A 14,048-nucleotide genomic window follows, 5' to 3' on the forward strand; every position below is an offset into this window, starting at 1 on the left:
TTGCGCCACATATAATTACAGTCATCACCGACGGACAATGCAGAGCTATCACATCTTTTCCGGCGTGACGCAGGCGACCCGCATGGAGGTTTTAGGAGAACATAAAAGGCCACAAAAAATAAAAAAAATAGTGGAGCAGCAATGATGTGAAATTGCAAGCAGGAGGAGAACAAGAAGGGAAAATATGGATGAAAGGTGCTGTCGTCTCAGGTGGCCTCTGTGATTGCTTTGAGACGAAGCAATGGGAGGCTGTGAGGGGGAAAAAAAACATGAAATCAATGGTGCCTGACGGTGTTCTTTTTCACGTGGCACCAGCTCGGTCTGCTTTACCGCTGCATGCCACTGTGACGGCACCAGGACCCCACAATCACCTCATCCTTCCCGCCTTTAGAACTGGCATCTCTTCGGTCTACTGGAGGTGAAGTCAGGCTGCTGAAGCCAGCATCATATCAGGAATAAAAAGTCCACATGCCTGTGACTGTGGCCGGTCAATACGCTTTCCAATTTCTCAGCAGTGCCCACGGAAATCAGACCTAAAGTGCCTACTGATGTACTATAAGCTGCATTAGGCGTTTTACAAGGAAATCAAACCACAACCAAAAAAGCCGACCATTATTGTAGTATGACCTAACCTAGAAAAAAACACTTGGAAATCCTTGATCATTCTTGAATATCCTTGAATAGACACAACATAGACATCTGTGAGAAATCGAACTGTGTTTTAGCCTCTTAAGCTACCAAATATGCAGAGTTTGTTGCATTTGCTACAGAAGTCCATAGGTATGAATGTGAGTGTGAATGGTTGTTTGTCTATATGTGCCCTGTGATTGGCTGGCCACCAGTCCAGGGTGTACCCCGCCTCTCGCCCCAAGACAGCTGGGATAGGCTCCAGCACCCTACAAAACCCTCGTGAGGATAATTGGTAGAAAATGAATGAATGAATATTTGTACAGATAAACCTTGGTTTTCATACACCCTAGTTTTTGGATGATTTGGTTTTCATAAGAATTTTTCTAAAAAATTTGGCCTCGTTTTTTTTTCCTGCGCTGTACGGTTCCGCAAAAAAAAAAGCATCCTATGCATTGCTGACATGAGTCTGCATCAACAAGTTCCATCCATCCATCGTTTATAATTATGTCACATTCATTCATTCATTCATTTTCTACCGCTTATCTTCACGAAGGGGTTGCGTAGGGTGCTGGAGCCTATCCCAGCTGTCTTCGGGCAAAAGGCGGGGTACACCCTGGACTGGTGGCCAGCCAATCACAGGGCACATATAGACAAACAACCATTCACACTCACATTCATACCTATGGACAATTTGGAGTGGCCAATTAACCTAGCATGTTTTTGGAATGTGGGAGGAAACCGGAGTACCCGGAGAAAACCCACACATGCACGGGGAGAACATGCAAACTCCTAGCTGTGAGGTCTGCGTGCTAACCACTCGACCGCCGTGCAATTCCTATTCAATGTTCTTTTTTTATACAGTTCTTGCTTGATTGAACTCGGGTCTCCTAGCTGTGCGCTAACCATAATTATCCTATATTAAATGTATTTTTACAACTATTTTGGGTGTGTAGGACAGATGAATTGTATTTACATGGTTTCCTATGGGAATAAATACCTTGGTTTTTGTACGTTTCAGTTTTTGCCGGACATTTTGGGAGAAATGAATGACGGAATTTTGACTCATTCCTTCAGTTATTTTCATGGGTGGTTGGTAAAACTGTAATAACCAAAGTCACCACTAGGTAGAGCAACTGCACTTTAATACTACTCATATCTAAGTACTCTGGGGGGCGCAGAGGTGCTGTTGAGCAAGCATTGTATAGTTGAAGTCCAGATTGACAAAATACTAGGAACTTGGTCTGTGGTTCCCATGACTGTACTTTATTCCACAGTACATGTTAGTTGCATGAGCAGGTCACGCCATCAATAGATGTTTTCCCAACAGTTCTACACAAGCATCACGAGTATCGTATCACATCGATGACCCGCTTCTTAGGCCGCTCCGGAGCAGATGTTCAAGTATTCTCGTGTGTGTGTGTGTGTGTGTGTGTGTTATTCAATTTCCAACGAAGCCTATGCAACAACTACTAACAAGCAGCCGACACTTGGATTAGAGCTTTGTGGCTCAGGATGGAGAGATGGACGATTACAGGACGGAGGGATTGTAAGTGTGTTTGGGGGGCCTGGAGGATGGCGGTGGGTGGCGGGGGATTAGCGTGACAGAGGCTAGCGAGGAAAGATGGAGAAGGGCAGCATACGGTGAGCTGGGTTTAAAAAAAAAAAAGAGTGTGTAGTTAGTGGACAGTGCAGGCACTTTTATGTGGTTTGAACCTCTAGAGCAGGGGTCTCAAAAACACGGCCCGTGGGCCAGATGTGGCCCGCAGGACACTAGTTTGAGGCCCCCGCCTTGATATGAAAGTTTAATGTTAGTGCGGCCCGCGCAAGTTTGATATGGATGCTGTATGGTATCATGTACCCAGAAAAAATTATTATGTTTGATTAATGTTCATGTCAAAGGTGAAATAACTGTTAATAGTTATCCTCCCTATCCGTGTGGAAGTGGTAAGTTTTTGGCTGTTTAAGTTTAAAGGAAATAACTTGAAGGCTACCGTTTAGGTCGCTAGCTCTCTAGTTTGTGAGTTAGCATGTGTCTCAAGACCCTGCAGTTGCGCAATATGTTGTAAATAAAAAGAGTATAAATGTGACTATAGTCGTGTTTTGTCATGTCTACAGGGCTCTAATAATGCTTTGTTCATTTTAATCTGAAAAAAATAATTTGTCTACCCACCAACTATATGTGGTTTCTTAAGTTTTTATTATTTGCCGTTTCATTATGATTAATATTATTGTATTTATTTATTACTGATTGATTGATTTTCTTTATTCTTGATTTGTTTATTTATTTTTCATCTTATTTTGTGCAGAAAAATAAAAATTAAGATATTTGAGAACAGTGGAATGTTTTATCAGAGCTTTTATTGTAGAAAATCGGAACCAAAGCACTGAAAAAGTTTGTATATTTTTCTGTTTTTAATAAATGTGAGGTTTTTTTTGGAAAACCAGCCTTGCCCAGACCCTAGCTCCAGTGGCCCCCAGGTAAATTGAGTTTGAGACCCCTGCTCTAGAGGCAACCATGTTGAATTTGTATTGTACCAAAGTAACCAAAAATATTCATTTTGCAAGTACCACCGTGTTTGCTAAGTCAGGGGCCAAGGGCCGCACTTTGGACCCCCCCCCCGTCTTAAGCTAATGTAATCATTATTAACCGTGTAACCTCGAAAGCAACAATGCTGACGACTGAAGTTGGTTCTGTTAAACTCGAATGCAAAGTGCGTCGACGCCATAAATCACAATGCACAGTGTTTCCTGTTTTTCCCGATATGCTCCAGTGCGCTCATCATTCATGATTATGTTGCGCATAAATCAAGCCAATTAAGCTAACGCTTAGCTGCGTGTTTACGGCTGAACTTTTTCATGAGTATACAGGAAGTCTTTGTCCGTGCAATTAAACGCCATCCTCTCTTGCAAGCTGGAGTCTACTGCCTACAAAACTGTTGTTTCAAACACCACAAGATTTGTTCAAGGGTAAAAATTAGGCCATTAAATCTTAATTGATGGCCGCAGCGCTCCCCGACGTGGCTTGACAAATGGCTACAAGCATCAATGTCAACATTTAGCAGACGGATTGACTTAATATGTACAGTATATCACCTTATTAGCTGGCTCAATAGGCGTCCAAGGTGTGTCTAAGAATGCATAATATCCTGCTTGCACATACTAAACTGTGTAAATGTGTGTACCATACCTGCTCATTCATATTGTGTACTGTAAGTCCATAATATTAACATATACTGTACAGCAGGGGTGAGTAAACATTTTGATTTAACATAAATGACGGGGGCCAGACTATATATTTTACGCATATAATTCTAACAGTCCACTTGGAAGTACTGTATCTGTAAAAGTGTCATACAACCTGATATATGTGCTTGTGTCCCTTTTTTCAGGAGCAGACCGCATCATTCATTCATTCATTCATTTTCTACCGCTTTTTCCTCATGAGGGTCGCGGGGGTGCTGGAGCCTATCCCAGCTGTCTTCGAGCCAATCACAGGGCACATATAGACAAACAACCATTCACACTCACATTCATACCTATGGACAATTTGGAGTCGCTAATTAACCTAGCATGTTTTTGGAATGTGGGAGGAAACCGGAGTACCCGGAGAAAACCCACGCATGCACAGGGAGAACATGCAAACTCCACACAGAGATGGCCGAAGGGTGGAATTGAACCATGGTCTCCTAGCTGTGAAGTCTGCGCGCTAACCACTAGACCGCCGTGCCGCCCAGACCGCATCAAATAACCACATTTATAAAAAAAAAAGCTACCTAAACCACCAAAAGGTTGACTCAAGCCATGATGTCAGGTTGTATGTTAAGTTTCAATGAAATACTTTGGAAATAACGGGCGCGCCGGATGTGGCCCCCGGGCTGTAGTTTGCCCACCACTGCTGTACAGGAACTATTAATAACAAGCACAGAAGAGCCTGATTGATAATTCATTCATTCATTCATTTTCGACCGCTTATCCTCACGAGGGTCGCGGGGGTGCTGGAGCCTATCCCAGCTGTCTTTGAGCAAGAGGTGGGGTACACCCTGGACTGGTGGCCAGCCAATCACAGGGCACATATAGACAAACAACCATTCACACTCACATTCATACCTTGTCTATAGACAAACAACAATTCATCAATTAACCTAGCGTGTTTTTGGAATGTGGGAGATGGGCATGGGATTGTTTGGAATTAATCGTGGATTAACTGTCCTGGAGTCAATTAAAATGGAACGATGTGAACTCTTTGGTTGTAAACAGCAGAGGTGCTGTTGAAGGAGTCCCCGGAGAAAACCCACGCATGTACGGGGAGAACATGCAAACTCCACACAGAGATGGCGGAGGAATTGAACTCGGGTCTCCTAGCTGTGAGGCTTGCGCGCTAACCACTTTGCGCCATGCAGCCCACTAAATACATCTGATAATTTAATCATGTTGAATCATTCCCACTCACATTCATACCTATGGACAATTTGGAGTTGCTAATTAACCTAGCATGTTTTTGGAATGTGGGAGGAAACTGGAGTACCCGGAGAAAACCCACGCATGCACGGAGAGAAAATGCAAACTCCACACAGAGATGGCCGAGGGTGGAATCGAACTCGGGTCTCCTAGCTGTGAGGATTGATAATTCATATGAAATGGTAATTAACATAGAGGATGTGAAGATGCTCGGTGGAATACATTGTGGTCGTTCACTGCTATGTATTTCTAGGGAAAACATGCAACATCCAAATATAAAAAAATATTTAAAATTATGATTTTATCTTTAAAATATTTGTACAATATTGTTGGATTTTGTTGATTTTTTAAAATTTGTAATTAATAAAATATATATGAAACAATCGTGAATCGTGACTGTATTTGTTTGCATTAGCTAACTCTTCTCTTTGTGAAAGCATGTTGCCCGTGCTGTTATCTTTCCGCCACAGGGTGGCGCTGTTATAAAACCCCAAAGTTGGACCCCAACAAGTCAGATATGCCCTCTACTAAACACTCACCGTAACTTCCAGGTGTTTTGTTCAAACGCCGTGAAATTTGGCACACACCTTTAAAGGACTGACAAGCACGGGTTATAAAAATTTCAGGAAGATTGGTTGCAAAACATGGCCGCCATCAAGTAAACATGTATGAATTTCAATTCATTTTCCCCTTATTGTTGGTCAGTTCCATTCAACAGAACATTTGTTGCCCTTCACATTCGGGTGCCGCCAGTTGAGCACCTTCATGAATGACAATGATGTAATATTAGCGACAATTTTAAGGGGGGGCGGGTTTGGTTTCATGGGGATAAGTTTTGTTCCATCCATGAAAATGTGAGCTTTGTGGGTCAGGAGTTGATCTCATATAAAGATTAGGAACACACACACGCACGCACATTCGCACAGCTGATTTCACACACACACACACACACACACATCTGGCCACTGTGGATGTGATCATTGGGTTAGTGTGTGCATGACGTCACAGGCCTTGGGATTACTTATTTAATGTGATGCTGCAGTTTGTGGTGTTTTATAACATTCCGTGTCATGCGGATTAGGAGGAACGTTGGTTTGCCGAGGTAGAATTTGATTTTATTTAAGAATTAAAGTCTTCTCAATCTGGAAACCAATCATTCATTCATTCATTTTCTACCGCTTTTTCCTCACGAGGGTCGCGGGGGTGCTGGAGCCTATCCCAGCTGTCTTGGGGCGAGAGGCGGGGTACACCCTGGACTGGTGGCCAGCCAATCACAGGGCACATATAGACAAACAACCATTCACACTCACATTCATACCTATGGACAATTTGGAGTCACCAATTAACCTAGCATGTTTTTGGAATACCCGGAGAGAACATGCAAACTCCACACAGAGATGGCCAAGGGTAGAATTGAACCATGGTCTCCTAGCTGTGAGGTCTGCATGCTAACCACTGGACCGCTGTGCCACAGGAAACCAATCATTAAACTGTAATTCTCATGTTTGTAGCAGTTTACAATGAAGGTACCATTATAATTCATATAGTTTTATATTTTCATCAAATGCTATGCCGATGTAATTTGCTTCTAATTGAATGAAAGTTTTAATGGTGCTTAATTAGAACTTAACTCATTGCTGACCTGTGTGTGTGTGTTCATGCAGGTGTGAAAAGCGGCCCGTCGCTGAGATTTAAAAAAACAAAAAAGGAGACACCCCACCGATCCCCCTCCCAACAGCCGTCACCATGGGGAAACAGAACAGCAAGTTGCGGCCAGAGATGCTGCAGGACCTGCGGGAGAACACCGAGTTCTCTGATCACGAGCTGCAGGAGTGGTACAAGGTACGACCGCAAGCGGGGAAAGACTGCATAAAAATGCCACATAGAACATAAAAATACTCCATATCATGGAAACCAGCAGCGCCAAGGCCAAATGATCCTCATTTCTATTCTGCATGGGTTGTGTCATTAAGATTCATGCATTATTCAAAGCATAAATTACGAGAAAATTGGGAAAAATGCTGCACCAATATCCAGATCCGGCTGCACGGCATTGGAGTGGTTAGCGCAGAGGCTACACATCCAAGGGACCAGAGTTCAATCCCACTTTCGGCCATCTCTGTGTGGAGTTTGCATGTTCTCCCCGTGCATGCGTGGGTTTTCTCCGGGTACTCCGGTTTCCTCCCACATTCCAAAAACATGCTAGGTTAATTGGCCACTCCAAATTGTCCATAGGTATGAATGTGAGTGTGAATGGTTGTTTGTCTATATGTGCCCTGTGATTGGCTGGACACCAGTCCAGGGTGTACCCCGCCTCTCGCTCCAAGACAGCTGGGATAGGCTGCAGCACCCCCCACAAAAATGAATGAAAATAAAATTTCTCAATTTTATTTTTAGTCCACCAGATGGCGCCTTGTTTTCCTATTCAAAGCATGCAGCAAAATTTCAGTCTTCATTTTTCACTAAAAAATGTTTCCTATTTCAGGGTTTCTTAAAGGACTGTCCCAGTGGAACCTTGAACGTGGAGGAGTTCAAGAAGATCTACGCCAACTTCTTCCCCTACGGCGACGCGTCCAAGTTCGCCGAGCACGTCTTCCGAACCTTCGACACCAACGGCGACGGCACAATAGACTTCCGGGAGTTCATCATCGCCCTGAGTGTGACGTCCCGGGGAAAGCTGGAGCAGAAACTGAAATGGGCCTTCAGCATGTACGACCTGGACGGCAACGGATACATCAGCCGCGAGGAGATGCTGGAGATCGTACAGGTGACACGTTTGGTCGTTTGATACTTGACTCAAACTTGACATGTGAGGCTTTGTTGATGATTCATTTGGATTTATTTCAATTTGAATTCACTTCATAAATGAGGACATTTGACTTTGATTGAAAATGACCCAGGGGTGGCACAGACCTCACAGCTAGGAGACCGGGGTTCAGTTCCGCCCTCGGCCATCTCTGTGTGGAGTTTGCATGTTCTCCCCGTGCATGCATGGGTTTTCTCCGGAATTCCAAAAACATGCTAGGTTAATTGGCCCCTCCAAATTGTCCATAGGTATGAATGTGAGTGTGAATGGTTGTTTGTCTATATGTGCCCTGTGATTGGCTGGCCACCAGTCCAGGGTGTACCCCGCCTCTCGCCCAGAGACAGCTGGGATAGGCTCCAGCACCCCGCAACCCTCGTGAGGATAATTGGTAGAAAATGAATGAATGAATGAATATTTGTACAGTTAAACCTTGGTTTTCATACACCCTACTTTTTGGATTATTTGGTTTTCATAAGAATTTTTCTCAAAAATTTGGCCTCCGTTTTTTGCCCAAACAAAGCATCCTACATTGCTGACATGAGTCTGCATCAACAAGTTCCATCCATTCCTCGTTTATAATTATGTCACATTCATTCATTCATTTTTTAGGAGTGTGAATGGTTGTTTGTCTATATGTGCTCTGTGATTGGCTGGCCACCAGTCCAGGGTGTACCCCGCCTCTCGCCCAAAGACAGCTGGGATAGGCTCCAGCACCCCCACGACCCTTGTGAGGAAAAAGCGGTAGAAAATGAATGAATGAATGAATGAAAATGACCCAGTGCTGATTTATGATTTCTTGGATATTAAAAGTATTGCAGCATTATTGGAGAATAATGTGAGAGCTGGAGTTGTGGTGGATTAGAAAGTTAAATTTAACCTGACTTCATCCCTGAGTGTGCACAATCCAGTCGTGGGATTATCTCCCAGCTCTTTGCACGCTGCCAGATGAGAGAGGAGGCGTCCATTGTGTGGGTCTGCTCATTTCCAAACCCGTTAAATCAACAATTTGTCGTCGTTTGACTTGAAGACGGCCGCTGTGCTGTGTGTCAAATCACAGAGGGTCTCATTTGAGGCGTCGCACTGATCTACGGTCCGTTTTTACACTCGGCATTCCCAGAGGAGGCTCCATGCGAGCTAATTGTGGATTTGTGCTGCGGGCTCACTGGCAGAGGTTAATTTAATGCCACTGGGAAAGCGCGGCAGTCGTATCGGTCCTCCGGATCAATGCGGTATAAACACACACCTCCGTCTACGCCACAGATGATGCCACATTTGCGGGAGGAACGCCGGGGGAGACGATCCTGCAGAAACAAATGTCACCGGCTCGTGGACGCTCTTTATCGGCGTCTGGCACGCTGACTTTTCTCTGCTGCATCAGCTACGACTCTAACCCTCGTCTCGCTCGCTCTCTCACTCTCGCTCTCTCGCTCAGGCCATCTACAAGATGGTGTCCTCTGTGATGAAGATGCCAGAGGACGAGTCCACGCCCGAGAAGAGGACAGACAAGATCTTCAGACAAATGGACCTCAATAATGACGGTAATACAGCCAATACAGGAAATGGTCACGCAAAAAATTGTTGATCATTTTTCAAGTCTTTATTCTCATAACATTGCGACTTTTTTCTCCTAATATTACAACTTTTTTCTTGTGACATCGCGACTTTTTTCTTCTAATATTACGACTTTATTCTTGTCATAGTACGACTTTTTTCTTGTGACATTGCAACTTTTTCTTCTAATATTACGACTTTATTCTTGTCATGTTATGACTTTTTTCTTGTGACATTGCAACTTTTTCTTCTAATATTACGACTTTATTCTTGTGACATTACGCCTTTTTTGTTGTAATATTGCGACTTTTTTATTCTAATATTCCGATTTTATTCTTGTAACATTATGGCTTTTTTCTTGTAATATTATGACTTTTTTCTTGTGACTTTGCAACTTTTTCCTCTAATATTACGACTTTATTCTTGTCATATTTCGACTTTTTTCTTGTGATATTGCAACTTTTTCTTCTAATATTACGACTTTATTCTTGTGACATGATGACTTTTTTCCTGTGACATTGCAACTTATTTCTTTTAATATTATGATGTTATTCTTGTAACATTACGACTTTTTTCTTCTAATATTATGACTTTATTCTTGTAACATTATGACTTTTTCTTGTGACATTGCAACTTATTTCTTCTAATATTACGACTTTTTTCTTTTAAAGTCACAACTTTTTATTGTAACTTTATGCCTTTATTCTTGTAACATTATGACTTTTTTCTCCTAATATTATGACTTTATTCTTGTAACATTACGACTTTTTTCTTCTAATATTACGACTTTATTCTTGTAACATTATGACTTTTTTCTTTTAAAGTCACAACTTTGTATTGTAACTTTATGCCTTTATTCTTGTAACATTATGACTTTTTACTCCTAATATTACGAATTTATTCTTGTAGCATTACGACTTTTTTCTTGTAACATTGCAACTTTTTTCTTCTAATATTACGACTTTATTCTTGTAACATTATGACTTTTTTTCTTTTAAAGTCACAACTTTTTATTGTGACTTTATGCCTTTATTCTTGTAACATTATGACTTTTTCTTGTAACATTGCAACTTTTTCTTCTAATATTACGACTTTATTCTTGCAACATTATGACTTTGTCTTGTGACATTGCAACTTATTTCTTCTAATATTACGACTTTTTTCTTTTAAAGTCACAACTTTTTATTGTAACTTTATGCCTTTATTCTTGTAACATGACGACTTTTTTCTCCTAATATTACGACTTTATTCTTGTAACATTACGACTTTTTTCCTGTAACATTGCGACTTTTTTCTTCTAATATGACAACTTTATTCTTGTAACATTATGACTTTTTCTTTTAAAGTCACAACTTTTTATTGTAACCTTTATTCATGTAGCATTTAATTCTTGTAACTAAACTTTTTTTTTCTTGCAACTTTTTCTTGTAACATAAATTTTTTCTCCTAGCTTTCCGACTTTTTTTGGAACATTACAACCATTTCTTGTAACTCTCCAACTTCTTTTTTTTGTAACCTCATGAGTTTTTCTTGTAACATTATGACATAATTCTATGTTTTCTGTATTGAATAAGTAACGTAATTCAATGTTATTCCAATGCAATGATTGAGCAGTCCCCAACTTCCTCTTCTATCCCCCCCCCCTTCCCCCCACCCATAGGCAAGTTATCCCTGGAGGAGTTCATCAAAGGTGCCAAAAGCGACCCCTCCATCGTTCGGCTACTCCAGTGCGACCCCAGCTCGGCCTCCCAGTTCTGAACAGAAAGAAAAAAAACAAAAACCTGCTCGCCGCCCCCCTCAGCCTCTCTGTTGCTACTACAAACAACGGTCGTTGACAGATAAATGCATGATGGTTTCTCTCATATCACTCGTTTTTATGAATATTATGACACTCACACGTCTGCAAAGGGATTGGAGATCTCGTGGTTTGATTGATTTATTTTTGTATATTTTAGAAATTTCCAAGGGACATATGCTTTGATGAGTCGACATATCTCTTTCTGTCTCTCTCTGGAACATGAGCGCCGTCTCATCCAGATCTCACACACACACACACACACGTGTGTATATCATGTATATATGTATATTATAGTATATGTCTAACGTGTACCATACTATGAAGCTCACTGGTGTTTTTGTGTGCACACTCTTTGGTGTTTGCAAGGCAGTATTATGTAGCGGAACCCCGGGGGAATGGAGGGGGGGTTCTGGGGCGGCTTTTAATGTCATTTTGTTATTATTAGGACATTTTATAGATTATGACTTTCATTGAATTTATTAGGATTATTATATTATTTATTCTTGTGCTTACATTATTAGTAGTATTATTTATTCCATAGGTTGTTCATTTTTTTTAAATGTTTTTGTATGTTTTTTTTGTTTTGTACATGTTTTCCGCATTCATGCCATTTTCCTTTGAAGTGTGGCGCTATCTAAGCTAGTTTACATTGACAGAGAGAGACAGCCAGAGACGCAGCGCGAGTTAAGATACGTTTAAAAATATCACGCGTTTGATATCGAAGCAACGGTAGCACATTTGATTTGAGACGACGTGAGTTTGCAACAAGTCTGATTGTGTGTGTGCATGTCAGTGTACGGAATGCTTGAGGTTGATTTGACCAGTATTACTATTATTATATTTATGGCGTTACAGTAAGCAGATAATAGTCGTAAACCCACCTGCACTGCATGAAACAAGAGTTACGCACGGCGGTGTCTTTTTGCAGCTCGGTCACTCACTAAGGGCTCGCTCATCACAGGGAACGCTTTAATCGCCTCCTGGATTAGTCTGCTTAACTTGGCAGGTAAATGAAGGGACATGTTTGAAGGGATAACGGCGGCAGTGGCTTGGATGTTTTCTTTGTTTTTTTTTTAGGATTTTAAGGCCGCTCATGGTGTCGTTAATAGCTGTGTTTACAAGCTGCAGGCTGATAATGCGCCATGCTTATTCGGTGTGAAATAGCTAGGCGTCGGGCGAACGCAATAAAGTACGAGGGCCACAACATGTAGACTACTGGGAGAATCGTCAAAAAGTTGGAATTTTCCCAAAACAAACGAGTGGGTGAGGAAGAAACACAATTTTATCAGCATAAAGTTGACATTTTACCAAACAGGTCTAGGTATTACTTTCATTCATTCATTCATTTTCTACCGCTTTTTCTCTCTTTTGGCCAGCCAATCACAGGGCACATATAGACAAACAACCATTCACACTCACATTCATACCTGTGGACAATTTGGAGTGGCCAATTAACCTAGCATGTTTTTGGAATGTGGGAGGAAACCGGAGTACCCGGAGAAAACCCACGCATGCACGGGGAGAACATGCAAACTCCACACAGAGATGGCCGAGGGTGGAATTGAACCCTGGTCTCCTAGCTGTGAGCTGTCTGCACGCTAACCACTCGACCACCATGCCACCCTAGGTATTACTTAAAGTCGTATTATACTAAATGACCAAAACATAATATCAAAATTGAGAAAATGAGACTAAAGTCATAATAGCACAGGAAAAATCATTTGATTTGACAGAAATAAATAACATGGAAAAATAATTGTACATTTATGAAAAGAAAGCTGGACTATAGAACAGAAATTACCAGAATTATTAACATTCCCAGAAAATAAATTGAATCTATGAATTGAATTTTTTGTTGCAAACTGTGAAAGTATTTTTTTTATAATTTAATAATTTTATTTTTTTTTCAAGTTAAATAACAAAAATACTAAAAATCATGAGGGGCAATTGTGCTAAAATTGTGAATAATCTTTTCTTGTCATATTATGACTTTATTTATTAACGTTTTTCCCGTAACATGACCACTTTTTGATTTTATTCATGTAAACGTAGACGACTTTCATCTAAAATGACACCATTGTTATTTGGATTTCTTTTTTTAATGCTGTCACGCCATTCTCGTCATGTTCATACTTTATTTGAAGGATTTGGTGACATTCCATGGGAATTTGGACATCCTCTGTGGAATTCCAAGCCTTTCCTCATAATATGACCTCTTCATTCTTCTAACATGATCAGCATATGATGCTTATAAATATGTAATTCTTCGATCGTATAGCCAAGACTTAGCTATAGCACACTGAATTTGTGACATCAGGACTGATATTTTGCATTTAAGCTTCCTTCCTATGTTTTTTTTTTTTTTGGGAGGGGGGGGGGTCACTGCCACCACTGCCTCCTGCTGGTAGGATAAAGAACAACATGGAAGTTTTTCTATTGTCACTGCCTCCTCCAATGAACTGGTTATCTCCTATTGGATTAATTCTTTCTTCCTTGTCACCAACCCATCAACATAAACCTTCCTAAACTTTATGTTTTCTGCATGAAAAAAAAAACGAAATCATTTGAGGATATTTGTTCTAATGGACCTGAAATAGAAATACTTGTTTGGAAATCTGCATGTGTGGACTCTTCTGTCACTTCTGGTTTCTGAATTTAATTTCATGTGTGTTGGTTATCAATAAAAGCAGTACTCCTAGCAAATGTCTAACTAGTCATACCTGGCAAATATATATATATATATATATATATATATTTAACAACAATCATACACCATTTTCTGTGGAAATGGTGCCATTTCTGGAA

The 14,048-nt window shown here is 41.0% G+C and overlaps 1 protein-coding gene across 1 annotated transcript in view; it reads left to right on the forward strand.

Moving 5' to 3' along the window:
• The window catches only part of LOC131102050 (hippocalcin-like protein 1), a 224,045-nt gene extending 210,099 nt beyond the window's left edge, over positions 1 to 13,946 (forward strand). The window contains exons 2-5 of the mRNA XM_058047529.2: positions 6,753 to 6,930; positions 7,574 to 7,855; positions 9,327 to 9,432; positions 11,106 to 13,946. Of these exons, the coding sequence (XP_057903512.1) occupies positions 6,835 to 6,930; positions 7,574 to 7,855; positions 9,327 to 9,432; positions 11,106 to 11,203 (582 nt within the window). The 5' untranslated portion in view covers positions 6,753 to 6,834 and the 3' untranslated portion in view covers positions 11,204 to 13,946. The remainder of the gene's footprint in view (positions 1 to 6,752; positions 6,931 to 7,573; positions 7,856 to 9,326; positions 9,433 to 11,105) is intronic.
• Positions 13,947 to 14,048: the final 102 nt, after the last annotated feature.

Source organism: Doryrhamphus excisus, linkage group LG7 (assembly GCF_037039965.1).
Source record: "Doryrhamphus excisus strain RoL-2023G ecotype Guam linkage group LG7, RoL_Dexc_Guam_v1.1, whole genome shotgun sequence".
Lineage (NCBI taxonomy): Eukaryota > Metazoa > Chordata > Actinopteri > Syngnathiformes > Syngnathidae > Doryrhamphus > Doryrhamphus excisus.